Below are 14,425 nucleotides of genomic sequence, written 5' to 3' on the forward strand. Positions count from 1 at the left end.
TTATTATTCCTTTACAATAACGTAAAAATTATTCATCTTATAGAGTAGTTAGATCAGGTATTTTCTTCTCAATATTGTATGATATGAATGATGATAAGATCCTAAGACCAAATTACCTGTACTAAAGCGTTTTTCACAGTCCTTTGCACCTTTCAAAAACAAGCCGCGTAACTTGATGTTGTATCACTGCGCACACGACTATTTGCTGATTGGTGAAGAGGAAATTGTTTCGTCTGTTTCCCGCAATATTTCTGCTGCAGCACGTGCATGTATTTCTGCTACTGCGATGTGCACTACTCGTCTCAATCTCACACCATTGCCGTGATATAGGGCAAAATACCCAATACTATATAATCCCTCCTCCTTTGAGAGCAACTGAATATTGTTATTTTTCTCCAAACTGTAATTATAGATGAAATTACAATGAGTTATGTCAAATTATTAACTGAACGATAAAGAGATGGCGCTGGTATGTAACAGCAAGCATATTTATCATTATGGGAGTTTATTTCTTTTTCATCTATTACCTAAATCATTAAGCATATCCATGAAAAAAAGATGGTACTTTTCCCCCTTTAGTTCATTTTATTGAAATGCTTTCTTAGCATGCGAATGTACAAATACTAACTTTAGTACTACAAAGTAAGTAAATAAATATTCTATGAGAACGTGAAAATTAGCTATTATAGATCTTAATTTTCTTCAAGTGAATTGAACAACGTTGATATCGTTTGATAAAGTATTTGCTTTTCTTCTGCACTTACGGGTTTGCCTTGTTTATGTTTAACAGAGTAACTCGGAGCAGCAGGTAACCTGCTGGTTTCCTTGGGCGACATCTTTAAATTGTGGCGCGCACTTCTTGTGTTTTGTCATTTGTTGTAACATTTTTCCCTTACATTTCGATTTTGGTTCAAGATTTCGATCCCATATAGATACATACTTTGAGTCGAAACCTAAATGTTCTTACTGTGCCTTAACAATACGTGAATTACCATAATACATTGCATTTGTTGGGTACTATTTGCTCATGGAAGAATGAGCTGTTATTAGTCTCATTTTCAATATTGCTAACTCATAGTTATTTTTCAGTTTTTCACAAAGAATGGTTGTCAAACAGTTGTGCCATTTCATGAAAATGGGCTAAGAAAATGAAAAAGAGAAATCAAGTGATCTCGCTGTTCTTATTGAAGATAATAGGTTCCTTATAGTATTTCAGATCTTTGTTTGACCTTTCATTAGAGATGAGTCAATTAAAAAGAGAGAGAGAGAGCGCGTGAGGGGAATAGAGAGAAGTTAAAGAGGATAAAACCTGTTTTAGTGATTCTCTACGAAGTAATATGAGGCTAATTTTTTCAGTTATAATTTGTATATCGTCTTTTTAAAATGCGATCAGAATAAATGACCATTTAAAAGATGCAAAAACCGAATATTCGGTGGCAAAAATGAAATAATGTACAAAGGAATCTTCAACATTTAAGAATTTTTATAATATTGGATAGGAATGTTCATAACTTTTGAGTCTTATTTTTTTTCTGGCTGCACTGAAATTAAGAGGAGGTACTATGTGCATGTTAAATAATGTGTCTTTATTCCTACGTAGAATCTAAAAGGTTTCTTGGAATTTGTTGAATAAGATGTCGATAGAGTCTTCATACTCTCATGACTGATATTAGTTTATGGCATAACTTTTCTGTTAAATATCAAATGAAAGGATAAGTCACGAGGATTCAAAATATATTTTATAGGTATTTTATTACATATAACAAAGGAAATAAAATAATAAATTCTCTATTCAATAAATAAGTAAACTCAGTAGTTTTCAAGTTCTTGCAGAATGAACAATTGCTTGTTCCAAACACTCGCTCGCCTATAATGGAAACGTACAAGGAGCTCAATTTTGAAAGGAAATGAAATGACATTTTTCGAGTTTTACGTCCAACGATTATGCAGGCTAGGCTAAAGGAGACGGTGATGATGAAAACATGAATTAAATGTTGGAATGAAGAAAGTGGGAGGAAACTGAAGGACCCAGACGAAACCCACGCACACGGTGTTTGTCTACCACAAGGTTCACTTGGCGTGAACTGGAATCGAACCAGGAACCCCACGTGCCAGAGGTGAACGCTCTACCACTGAGCCACTGCGGCCCCCCAAAAGTTCAATTTTGAATAGAAGTCGTGAGTACAACTGCACATGTTTCAAGATCTGATAATTAACTCCTTTGTGGCTATATGATCCGCGTACTCGTCGTCGGGCGGGAGACCCGCGTTCGATTTCCGGAGGAAGTTCATGTAGTTCGGATCATTCGTTCGGCTGTAGGTCCAAATTTTATAGAACCTTGTTGTTGAAGGAGACTATAAACTTTAATTCATCCATCCAACCATAGATCTGCTAGTAGGAACACTAAGTCATCATGTAATAGTGGCTCTGAATCCAAACATTTTAGGTAGATTCTCAGCTAGAGGAAACATTAGGAGTGGGGATAGTAAGTTTTAGTTGTAATTTACACTGGTAGAAGAAATTCAACGTTCTGCCCTTCTTCCTCCTGATGCGTGTATGCGTTTATATAGTAGTTCAAAGACTCAGGAGAGCAGCGCGTACGCCACTGCAAACGAGAGAAAATGGTTCCAGATTCTCTTATCACAAGCCCATTCCATTTTATTTTTAATCTCATTGTTTTCCCCCTTCAGTTTGTTTATTCATTTCTTAGCACAAAATTGCATATAACACTTTTTGTTTAATTAGTTGGCAACATTTGTGCACTGCAGTCCGCATTATTTACAAGGAGTGCAAAGCTTCGTGAAAATCAGATTAGTTATATGAAAAAATAAAATAATATAGAATGGCATGACAAACGACAAGTGATTCATATTAATACTGCTCCCTTTATAAGCTTAATTCCGCAAGTTAGTACCTATTTCTATGATTCAAAAGTATCTTTGAATTATATCAGCATAGAAATCTCTGTATTAACATGAACATTGTGTACATTTCCAATAAGCATTATCTCACCAAATACAGAAGATATTAATGATGAATATTTTTTTTATATATTTCCACAGTTTCTTAATATCACGACCTAAGAGAAATGTGGTTGCGTTACGAGTATAAAGAGAAATTAAAATTAAACAATAATATTAGTAGTTTAAAGATCTTAATGACAACTAATTGTTCACCAATTTCACTTTTAAAAAAATCCCGAACAACAAATAGAAAACATAGTTTATTTCCAAAACATTACAAATGAATAATTTTCCTTGCAATTTACAAAATTTTAGTTTCTAGTGTGTGTAGTAGTAGTAGCTAGGAAAACAACATATCGTTTCTTGTGATACTGAAATAGCTTGAAACAAATTTTTCAAACACCGGGAAACGTTTTTTTTTTTTTTCTTTCTTACTGTCATTAGGCTTCTAGAAAAGTATAGCATTTAATTAATTGATAAGTATTCCGGTAGTCACTTTTAAAGATTTGAAATTCGTTTTAAAAAAAATACCAAAAATTCAATGCAAATAAAAGTATTTGCAGTTTTATTTAGTGATTAATAGAGTAGACCGCATATAAACTTTAACTGCTTTCGAGAAGAGAGAAACTGATTGCACTACTTTTCTTGGTCATATGAATTCTCTTGTGTCTCTTCAGATTGCTGCTTTGGTTAAAATTTTTATAACATACATCACACACGTACGGTTTCTCTCCTGTATGAATACGTACATGTCTCTTAAGATCACACAACTGACAGAAATGTTTGGAGCACCAATTGCAAACGAACAGTTTGATCTCCTTCTCGCTAATATCAAGGCTCAGCTGATTTCCTTTCTCCAGCTGCATACAAGACCTAAAAAAAGAAGATTAATATCCATGTAAATTTAAAACATTCTATAATTAGCACCAAAATTAACTGCACAACTATTTACGTAGAGAAAATTTATATAAATAAATAATTGTGAACATGGTTTCTGCTTCCTCCACACCGTTACTCTACTAATTCTTCCATAATTATTCACATTCATTAAGAATCTTCATGCTTTAGCCAAGGGTGCCGATTTCTCTCTAAATTTTGGTGGGTCCATTCAGATGCAGAAGGTATAATTTATGAGGATTTTACGACAAATTGCATTCAAATTATGCCAAATATTGTATATTCATAAATACAATAGGAGGCCCATATTAGCTTTGGAGGACCCCCCGGCTCCCCCAGGATTGGCGCCCTTGGCTTTAGCCTAAAACTACACTACAGTGTGTCATTAAACTAAATATTTCCATTTAGTTCCCTTCGAATTATATATTTTTACGTTTTGCAAAATACGTGCCACTGTAGGATTTAGATTTCTACATAGTTTGTATGTCGAAGCTGAGTAAATAGTGTATCTTCATTAGGTATTCTATATCAGTATGTTATGTCTTGTACACACATATAAAAACATTCTTTACTATGCGACGCGTCAACTTGCTTGAAATAAATAAATATATTTTTAACTTTCCTTTTAATTAGGAAATTAATACAATAACACCTGGGATAACAGGCTCATACACCTGGGAAAATTCTCACGAATTTGTTTGGTCTGATTTTAAATAACAAGGTGATAATCTTTGCATGGGAAGATTCTCATGAGTTTGTCTGGTCTGATTTTAAATAGCAGAGTAATAATCTTTGCGTAGGAAAATTCTCACGAATTTGTCTGGTCTGATTTTAAATAAGAAGGTAACATAATCTTTGCAATTCTAAATATTTCCTTTGTTATGACTGGTTCGAACCTTCAACCAAATCAACAGTAGCTATATTTTGAAAAATGTATATAATTCTAAAACCGATTTAAGTAGATCTTATTTTCTATCTTTATATTGTATGAGATATTCCTTCCAACTAAAAATTGAACATGTACAATACCAAGTTGTACGTAAGTTTTGGTTAGATACGTTACATATAACTGTTCTAAAAGAAACCTTGTTAAATTTCTAGTCAATATTGCATCAAAGGAAAGAAGTGAACAGCACTGTTTGGAGCGTTGCAATTTAAAATTATGGCAGAAGCGGGAAGAAGACTATTTTCAACTTTAAAAGGTAATGCGCCTTCCCCACAGGACTACACAGTGCAGCAATTTAAATGAAGTTATTATACAAACCTTTGAATAACTGATTATTGCTGTCACATGATTTTATACGTCGATACAGGCGTTATTCGGGATCCATATTTCTTTACAGTACAACAACAAACGTGGCAGTTGTTAGCTTTCATAGTTACGTTAGATCACTTTAGTTATGGGCACAATTCTGCATTGAGATCTATAGAGAGTTTTCCTTGCAAGAACTAAGCCAAGGTTTGGCCCATGGTAACGGTCGCCACCCTCGTGCATAATGGTTTGGAAAATCGATCAGAAGAAATATAAGGTTCAAGGTGACATGAGGAACTAGGATTTTGTGCCTAATCAGAACGCAAGGTAAAATAAACAGATAACCTTGACGTAACAGCTTACTGGAAAAGCTAAAATGTCAATTCGTTATATAGAGTAGCAGTAGGATTTTAATAATTGCAATTATGTTGAAATCTAAAATTCTCATAAATTTCAAACATTTTAAGTACGAAATGACACATTTCATATCGTGTAAAATTATTTTATTATTATTTTTATTATAGTTTGTGCTCATGCAGTTAATTTTATATTTTGAAAAATGATAAATTATTAGTGAAAATATAACAAGTATTGTCTGCTCACAATCAATGTATCTTCCTTCCTTTCTGTATTCGATTACGTTAATTTTTATTATCTTAATGTTTTCATTCAATGATCCATATGTATATATTTTATGTATTTGTAAATTATTCCCTTCGGACTCCATATACATCGCGTTCTTCAGTACATCCTCTTCCTATTTATTAACAATTAACTCTAACTACTCATATTCACATTTCCTTTGTACATTTATAAAATTTTTGTTTACCCATTGGTTAGGTTAACTTCCACTTCATTGATCGGTTAACATTTCTGCTGAAGACAGCGTACGTAAGTAGGATACAGCTTTTATATAGTTTTATTTTAAAGTATCATTTTCTTTCTCTTTTTATGGACCATATTTTAAGAAATCACCATGAAACATTAAAATAGCCTGCATTCAAGAAGCATCATTATGTTACAACTTGTAATCTCAACTTCTAACAATAGGTTTAGTTGTAATAATGTATCATACATTTATTTTATAAATGGCTATTCAAGATGCTGAGTATTTGAAATGTTAAATGGGTTTCATTATACTGTAAACAGAATTTTGAATAATTTAATTTCGTCTTTATCATGTTAAGGTGGCAGCAGATTATAGAGAGAGAGAAAGGCTCTCCCAACGTAACTTGAAATTAGTGCTTCATTATTATTTATATATTTTTTCTTCAACAAAGCAAAATAATCAATTATATCTATTAATACCTCTTGAAGTTATTTTCTAATCGATTTACGACAAATTTTCAAATTTTTATATATTACTCGTTATATTCTTCGAGCCAAACTTTTAAATTCATAAACTATTTGGTTTTCTTTCTGTCTTTTTTGTATATTAGTATCAGTGATGGAGGGGGTGCTTCAGACGAAACGTCTAAATAGGCTACAAGTGTTGATCGTTCAGTTGGAGAGAATGAGTAAAAGATTATTGTTGCAAGAGGAATATTTCGGTCGACAGGTAGGTGTCTTCATCAGGATAGAACTTCATAGAATGATGAAAATTGGTCGATGGTCTGAAAGGAAAGTTAACTTTTTCGATTCGAAGAATTTATCTTCATACAGATTTAAATCGTAGGGTACAGACCAGAATGCAAATCGGCACCTTCCAAATATCCTGTAATGTAATGCGGTGCAGGTATAAAATAGTGGCGCATTACAGAAAAATATTATTTCAGTAACTTGAAAAGATAGAGACACCTGAGAAAACCCTTGCTGGAGATTGGCTGCTGAAGGTAAATTTACTTTAAGTAATTCAAGAAGAAGATGTGATTGGTGTCTTGTTAAGTATCAAGTGATATTCAACTTGGTATATAATAGTTCTTTATACTTTTTGACTTTGTTCCTTCCTCGATAAATCTACAATGCTGTACTGATTGACACTCTGCATCTATAATATATCCGAGATAGTAAGCTCCAATCCAACCAACCGCTAATTTGGGTGGAATAAAGATCAAAATTTGCTAAAGAGGCCTCATATTTCATATAATTTTAACGGAGATACCGGTATTTAAATAACTCCAAGAGTCATGTTCATTTAATGTAGTTATGAGTAAAAATACGGAATTTTTCGAACAGATGGATAGCCAGTTTATTTAACAAGACTATACATCTAGCGGTGCAAAAAAAGGTGTAACTCTCCAAAGGCATCCGTAATACTAAATTCGTATAAGTGAACGATATCGACACGTTCTCCGAAGCAAGAAGTTCCATATAAGAAATTTTCTTACTTTACGCCCAATAGTTTACAAAAAAGCAAATTAGTACAAGATTGCTCATGTAAAGATATTAATTTTTCTTACACAAAACTTTATCTGCCTTTTTGATTATTACTCAATTTTATGGTGTCAAAAAAGGAAAATAAGTAGTCTATAACAGTGGTGTAAGCAAGTAAGTTTCGGCATTTTATATCCCCTTTGACCAACACATTATGAATAATAAAAATTTACTATATTGAAGTATGTAAACAAACATCTCTAATTCTATGAATTTGGGAGCTTGAACTTCCCCCTTGGTGAACTTCTGAGTACTCCACTGAGCTATAGCCATTCTTAGATTTCAGTGCAAGCAATATGAATATATCGTTGATAACGGTAACTTGTGTTTGAGCTAAACAACACTGAAAATAAATACACACACCACTTGACAGAATTTTATTTCATTAATATATAGGGTTAGCCTAAAAGAAATAGACAACTTTAGTGGTCCCTCAAATGAAGTTTTAATGACATGGAACATAACTTACATGATTTGTAGGGTACATCTGGAAGTTTTTGTGGTACAACTACAGATGTTCTATGTGTGATCCTTTGGTTATTCGGGAAGCATCTAGTTTGTAGTCCAATTCTTCCCAAACATTCATCAAAGTCTGACTGTCCACCAATGCAACAGCATCTCTGATTCGTTCTTTCACTTGCGTCAGACTCTGAGAGAGGGGGGGACATACACTTTATCTTTTATAAAAGCCCCACAGAAAGTAATCACACGGTGTGAGGTCTGGACTTCGTGGTGGCCATTTAGTCATAGCCATGTTCTCATCAGTTGAAGGGCCAATCCACCACCTAGGAAGAACTTCATCAAGGCAAACCCTTACATCAGAATGCCAGTACGGTAGAGCTCCATCCTGCACAAATATGAAATTGTCACTTCTTCAAATCGTGGCATCAACCAAAGATGCAACATGTCCAGATACATTCTCCCAGTAACGGCTTCTTTTTTGGAAAAAGAACGGTCCATACACATTTTGGGCGATACAGCACAAAACACGTTAATCTTTGGGGAATCCCAAATCTGCTCCACAATCTCGTGAGTGTTTTCACTTCCCTATGTATGCACGTTAAGTTTGTTTACGAACCACTAATGTGAAAGGTTGATTCGTCTCCAAATGTAAGCAGCTGAAGACATCTTTTTCTTCAAAAAGATTTTATATGAACACACAAAACTCTAAACGTTGCTGTTTGTCACTTTCACTGAGACTTTGCAGTAATTTCAGTCGATATGGATAGAACTTAAGACGTTTGCGTAGAATGTTTCAGACAGTATTTCGAGGGATACCAAGTTCCTTTTCTGCACGTGTCGTTGATTTCCTCAGGCTGCGAGCACAGCTCGCACGAACACGCTTAACTGTTTCATTTGACACTGGAGGTCTTTCCGTGGATTTCTTCTTACACAGATAACCTGTTTCTTCAAATTTATGCACCCAGTCATAAATGGACTGCCGTGTTGGTGGTTGTTTCCCATACTTTGTCCTAAAATGACGTTGCACTACAGTAACTGAATTTGTCTTGGCATATTCCAGAACACAGAACGCCTTCTCAACTTGACTCGCCATATTCCTCCAAATTCGAGGGCAAGGCCGCTTACGTCACACACCCGTCATTGAAACAAAAGAAAAATTGTCAGCCGCAAAACTTCAAGTATGTACGCATGTACCACAGGTAAAATGTCTTTGCTCAAAAAAATACATAACATTTTATACACAGTACAACTTGTCTATTTTATTTAGGCTTCCACATGGTAATTTAGTTGTCGTTGCGTTCTAAGACGATTTCTAAACTATTTAATATCTTCAGAGTAAGTAAAAGTTGAAGCCATGTTAAGGCGTACGGTGAAAAAATAAAAATAAAAAACTAGAAAGATTGGTTGATTTTGGATTAATTTAGATTGCTAATTTTTTCAAGATAGCAGATCTTTCAGGTTTATCTTAATAGGGAACATTTATACCATATTTTAAAGGGTATCAGTTACGTCGCAAATCAAGTTCTGACTATATTTTAGAGAGCAGTACGTTATTTTTATCCTATTTGAACAGTAAAATAGTACACTTTCTAGAACCTGAAGTTATTTCAAAATTGATAAAATCATGATTCGAACTTGATCGACATTCATTAATTAAGCCAATGTGCCAAATCGTAATAAAGGTCTCATATTAAACTGAGGTTGCAACATCAACTTTTGCTTGTACAAAATATTATTTTGCGAATATTCAAACTCTGAGCTAGTCTGTAATTTTTTCCTTTTTTTCCTTTTTACAGCTATACATTAACCTTGGCGCATAAAGGTGGGCTTTAAAACTAACAAAGAAAATCACAAAACAATCGTTAGATTCATATATTATCGTATACGCATTCAGGGGTGGACATCTCCCCAAAAACTTAAGCACAAATCCCCAAAATTTCCATTCTCTCCCAAAGCTATTTTCAATTCAACTTTCAAATTTACTTTTTTCCACCGAAGTTACCATTCTAACCGTGAAATGTAAGTTTCTTCCTCCTAAATTTAGAATTCTACAGTTTCATTTTACCGTTTTCAATCAAAAATCCAAACATTCTCATGAGCGCAATCTGAACCTTAAAACCTGTTTCCTGCTACCAATGTATACATTCATTTCATAGCATTTATACTTGATTATTGTCAAAACGAAATGCCCCACGGGAACTACTCAACGTCGAAAATTGAGTTTCCTAATCAGAAACCAAATCCGGACAAGACAGGTACTAACATTTTGAGTAGGTTGTTTGTGGTTATAGTTTCATGAACTGTGGTACTATTTTCGGCATTTTACGAAATACTAACCGTTATACTAACGAAATACTTTCAACAACTTCAAAGCTGAGAGATTATAATCTTTACTATTCCTTACAAACCGGTGTGCGTGAAGTTAATACTCCAGAGTGATTTATTTTTATTTCAGAAATGAAGTTACAACTATAGAATACAATTAATTAGATTTTTAATTGTCTACATACGAGTAGATGAAAAGTGCATATGAATGTTTTACGGTTGAAAGATCTTATTGATCTTAGTGGTTACAAGTTCAACTAAATTTCAACTAGTAATACTTAAAATAAAAAAGTGAAATCAGAAAAGAATATGTAATTGTTTATTCCCAAGATTTTTTATACTAAAATATAAATTAAAACGAAGATTTAAAAATATTTAACTGTTTTGGAGCATATACTATGGTACCATGTACATTTTGCTATTTTTCTCAAATATTATCTGCAAACATCTGCGACGTGACAAGTAAGAAAAAAAGAAGAAGCAAGGGGAAAGAAAGAAAGAAGAGAAAGAAAATATAACAAATCAGACCGGAAAGACTCCTTTTGTTGAATTGTCAAATGATTCGTGAAATAGACATGCTCTTATTTGGCTGTAATTTAATAAAGATTTGGTTGATGTCATCTTTTAAAGATCAGTAAAAGTAAAAAAAAGCTACAATTTGAAATTCCAGAGTTTCGTTTTAAAGGAAAATTAAGAAAACTATTGAAAACTCATTTCTGTTCGGGAAAGAAAATAAAATCATGGTACTTTTTTTCCCCCTCATATGCGTCTTTTTGTGTTTCTTGATATGGCAGCTTTGATTGAAACTTTTAGAACACACATCACAAACATAAGGTTTCTCCCCTGTATGAATACGAATATGTCTCTTGAGGTCAGAAGACAGGAAGAAACGTTTGGGACACCAAGTGCATACAAACCATTTGATAGTTTCCTTGGCTATATTAAGGTTTATCTGATGACCTTCCTCCAAATGAAGAGAAAACCTGAAGAAAGAAAAGAGAACAATTAGTATTCATATAAATGAAAAAGATACCACTGTAAGCATTACCATTAACTAAGTTGTATGTTAAATGTACATTCATAAGTATTTTTTAATGAAACATACAAAGTACGTAGTCGGACATTTGACGCCATTCTAGGTAATAAAGACAGAAACAAATAAGCAGAAAAAATGGATAAATGTTTTCAATAAAGGTTAATTTTTAAGTGTATCACTAATAAAATACAGGGTGTCCAATATACAATGCAACCCAGAGTTTGGGATAGTAGAAGTTTTGAACCTGAAGCGATATACAAATAATGGTAGATTTCAGTGAAGACAATGTAAACATATCCTTGATAACGGTTACTTGTGTTTCAGCTAAACAACACCGAAAACAAATACACATACAACCTGATAGACTTTTATTTCTTTAAATAGCCTATATTACTACACATAGTAGTTTAGTTACCGTTTATTAAGATTCTTACGATACCATTTGTTTCGATAGTAAAACTAGTAAATTTATGTGCTATAATACAGTCACATACTTTCTAGTATTAGTTCAAGATACTGTGATTTTTTAAAATGTGAACATTCCATGTTGATGATTGTCATTCAATTTTCCTCATTAAGACTATTAACACTTTTTAAAATTATTACTGGCTGGCTGTTATTACTGGAACTAAAAATTATTTATTTATTAAAAACTAAATAAAGGATGTCGATATTATTCTAATTAAATGATTCTGGGATTTAATTCCGCTATCTACTTTTTCATTTAAAGTAAAATTTCCAATGCTAACCTTCGCAATTATACAGAGGTTCTAATATTTCAAACAACAATTTGTTTCAAAATTCAATTCATATATTATATAGGATAAAAAGAAACTCAACAAAGCTAAGTCCAGCATGGACCTAAACATATGGGTAACACTATCTACAATAAATTACCAAATGAAATTAAACTTGAAAACAATTACAAGTTGTTTAAGAAAAAAGCGGAAAAAATTACTTAATACAAAATACGTTCTATTCCATAAATGAGTTTCTGCAAGATTAAAAAATGTCAGAAAATGACAAATTAGTTTTTATTTGACAAATCCTGGTAAATTATGTAAATCTTTAATCTTCTTTTGCTTTTCCTTCACTTAATACTATTTTTGTTAATGTAAACTTTTAAATATTTTTTGTAATGTAAAAGTCTTGATAATTTTCTTCACATTAAGTATTATGTATTATGCATGTACTCGTATTATGTATTCCCTTTTATATGTATCATCTTGTGTACTGTACTGAACCCTCCAAATACCATGTATTATGGTTTCATGGAGTAAATAAATCAATTCAAATCAAATCAACAACATTTTTCTCGAGTTTTAAAGCATATCACAAAGACTAAATTTGATCTTCCTAAAGTTCCGTAATAAAACTGTAGCACAATAGAGTACAGATGTTATTTTTGACTTACGAAATCTCTCAGAGAGCTAATTTCAAAATATATATATATATATATATATATATATAAAGAACAGAAAGTTTAACTCACAAGTAAGGGACCATATGGTTGTCGCGCAAATCAGATGCAGACATACGCCATCTGATTGAGCATGAAAAGATATGGAGAACACAGAAATTTAAGGTGCTAAGGGCCATAGGGAGCGGAGCAAGGAAAGAGGAAACATTGAATGTCGGCAAAATTGAAGAAAGTCAGGAATGACGGGAAAAGTTAATTTCTTGCAAACAGGGAAAGAAAGTCAACAAAAAGAACGAAACTAAACATGACAAGGCCATCAAGGACGAAGAAAGATTATAATCAGGGTTGCCATCCGGACCACAGTGTTGCCAGCGCTGCCTAACATTGATATGGAAGGTATAGCACAGTATAGCAATTCATGCACAAGGAAAAATATTAGTAACACAAAAGAAAATTGAAAAGACTGTACACGTGCGTAAAAAGGTTTAACGATAGTCGTGAGTGAATAATGTACATGAGGGAGAACAAATATATATATGAAAGTGAAGGGGGTACACATGATAACACAGAAACGAAAGTGTTTGGGAGCATCGTTCCATGATGATGATGATGATGATAGGTGTTCTGTCCGAAGGCAGGTTTTGACCTGAAGGTCCCTGGGCTGGATGAACCCATGGTCGTTTGCTATTGCTTTCCATGGGATGATAATGACGTATAAAGGACGGGAGCTACAGTTTAACGAGGGATTCGAACCTTTTGTGTCCGCACCGGGAATCGAACCAGGGACCCCTTGAATATAAAGACGCGTTTGACCAGCTTGCTTTCATCCGCTGTGCTCACTGCGAGAAATGTTTGTGTGTTGACCACGCATTCATTCGTGATCTTCACGTCAACTGCAATTAAACTACAAATAGTGCGTACTGTTCTCTATTTTCCTCCATTTGTGTTCAGGCGGGTGTAATATTCACTTACGACTACGTTAAACCTTTTTACGCACGTGTATAGTCTTTTCAATTGTCTTTTGTGTTACTAATATTTTTCCTTGTGCATGAATTGCTATACTGTGCTATACCTTCCATATCAATGTTAGGCAGCGCTGGCAACACTGTGGTCCGGATGGCAACCCTGATTATAATCTTTCTTCGTCCTTGATGGCCTTGTCATGTTTAGTTTCGTTCTTTTTGTTGACTTTCTTTCCCTGTTTGCAAGAAATTAACTTTTCCCGTCATTCCTGACTTTCTTCAATTTTGCCGACATTCAATGTTTCCTCTTTCCTTGCTCCGCTCCCTATGGCCCTTAGCACCTTAAATTTCTGTGTTCTCCATATCTTTTCATGCTCAATCAGATGGCGTATGTCTGCATCTGATTTGCGCGACAACCATATGGTCCCTTACTTCTCAGACATAATTACGGTAGTAACACAAGGTAAAGATCAAAGAAAAACTTGGATATAGCCAGTAACAATGATTTACTTAAATTATGCACTAATAGCTAGTTATTCTCATGCAGCGCAGCTTCCGCTGTAAATGAACACTAACGACCTACAAACTGTTCTGATCTACATAGGTAATTTTCAATTGGTACAAAAAAAAACTATTATAAAGAACGAACATATTACAACAGAATATAAATATACAAAACCTACCTGATAAACAAGATTTCTTTGATTAGTATAGCTCGCGTCAAGCGAGTTTTCC

General features: G+C 33.6%; 1 protein-coding gene across 1 annotated transcript; it reads right to left on the reverse strand.

Annotated features, from left to right (window-relative positions):
• Nucleotides 1-3,096: 3,096 nt before the first annotated feature.
• On the reverse strand, nucleotides 3,097-14,133 carry LOC145681924 (uncharacterized). The gene is made up of 3 exons (XM_081753525.1): nucleotides 14,123-14,133; nucleotides 11,190-11,255; nucleotides 3,097-3,836 (listed from the first exon to the last, which is right to left on the reverse strand). Exons 1-3 carry the CDS (start codon nucleotides 14,131-14,133, stop codon nucleotides 3,566-3,568), a joined length of 348 nt encoding a protein of 115 aa, XP_081609651.1. The 3' UTR covers nucleotides 3,097-3,565.
• Between the last annotated feature and the right edge of the window lie 292 nt (nucleotides 14,134-14,425).

The sequence above is a fragment of the Thermobia domestica genome, chromosome 3 (assembly GCF_964235325.1).
Source record: "Thermobia domestica chromosome 3, izTheDome1.hap1.1, whole genome shotgun sequence".
In the NCBI taxonomy this organism is placed as follows: Eukaryota; Metazoa; Arthropoda; class Insecta; order Zygentoma; family Lepismatidae; genus Thermobia; species Thermobia domestica.

Bases quoted from the DNA above. Each gene is read 5' to 3' on its own strand.
- LOC145681924 (XM_081753525.1), bottom strand. The intron at 3,837-11,189 runs GTTTGTATGCAC...TTCTTTTTTTAG, and splicing joins GCCAAGGAAACTATCAAATG to GTCTTGTATGCAGCTGGAGA.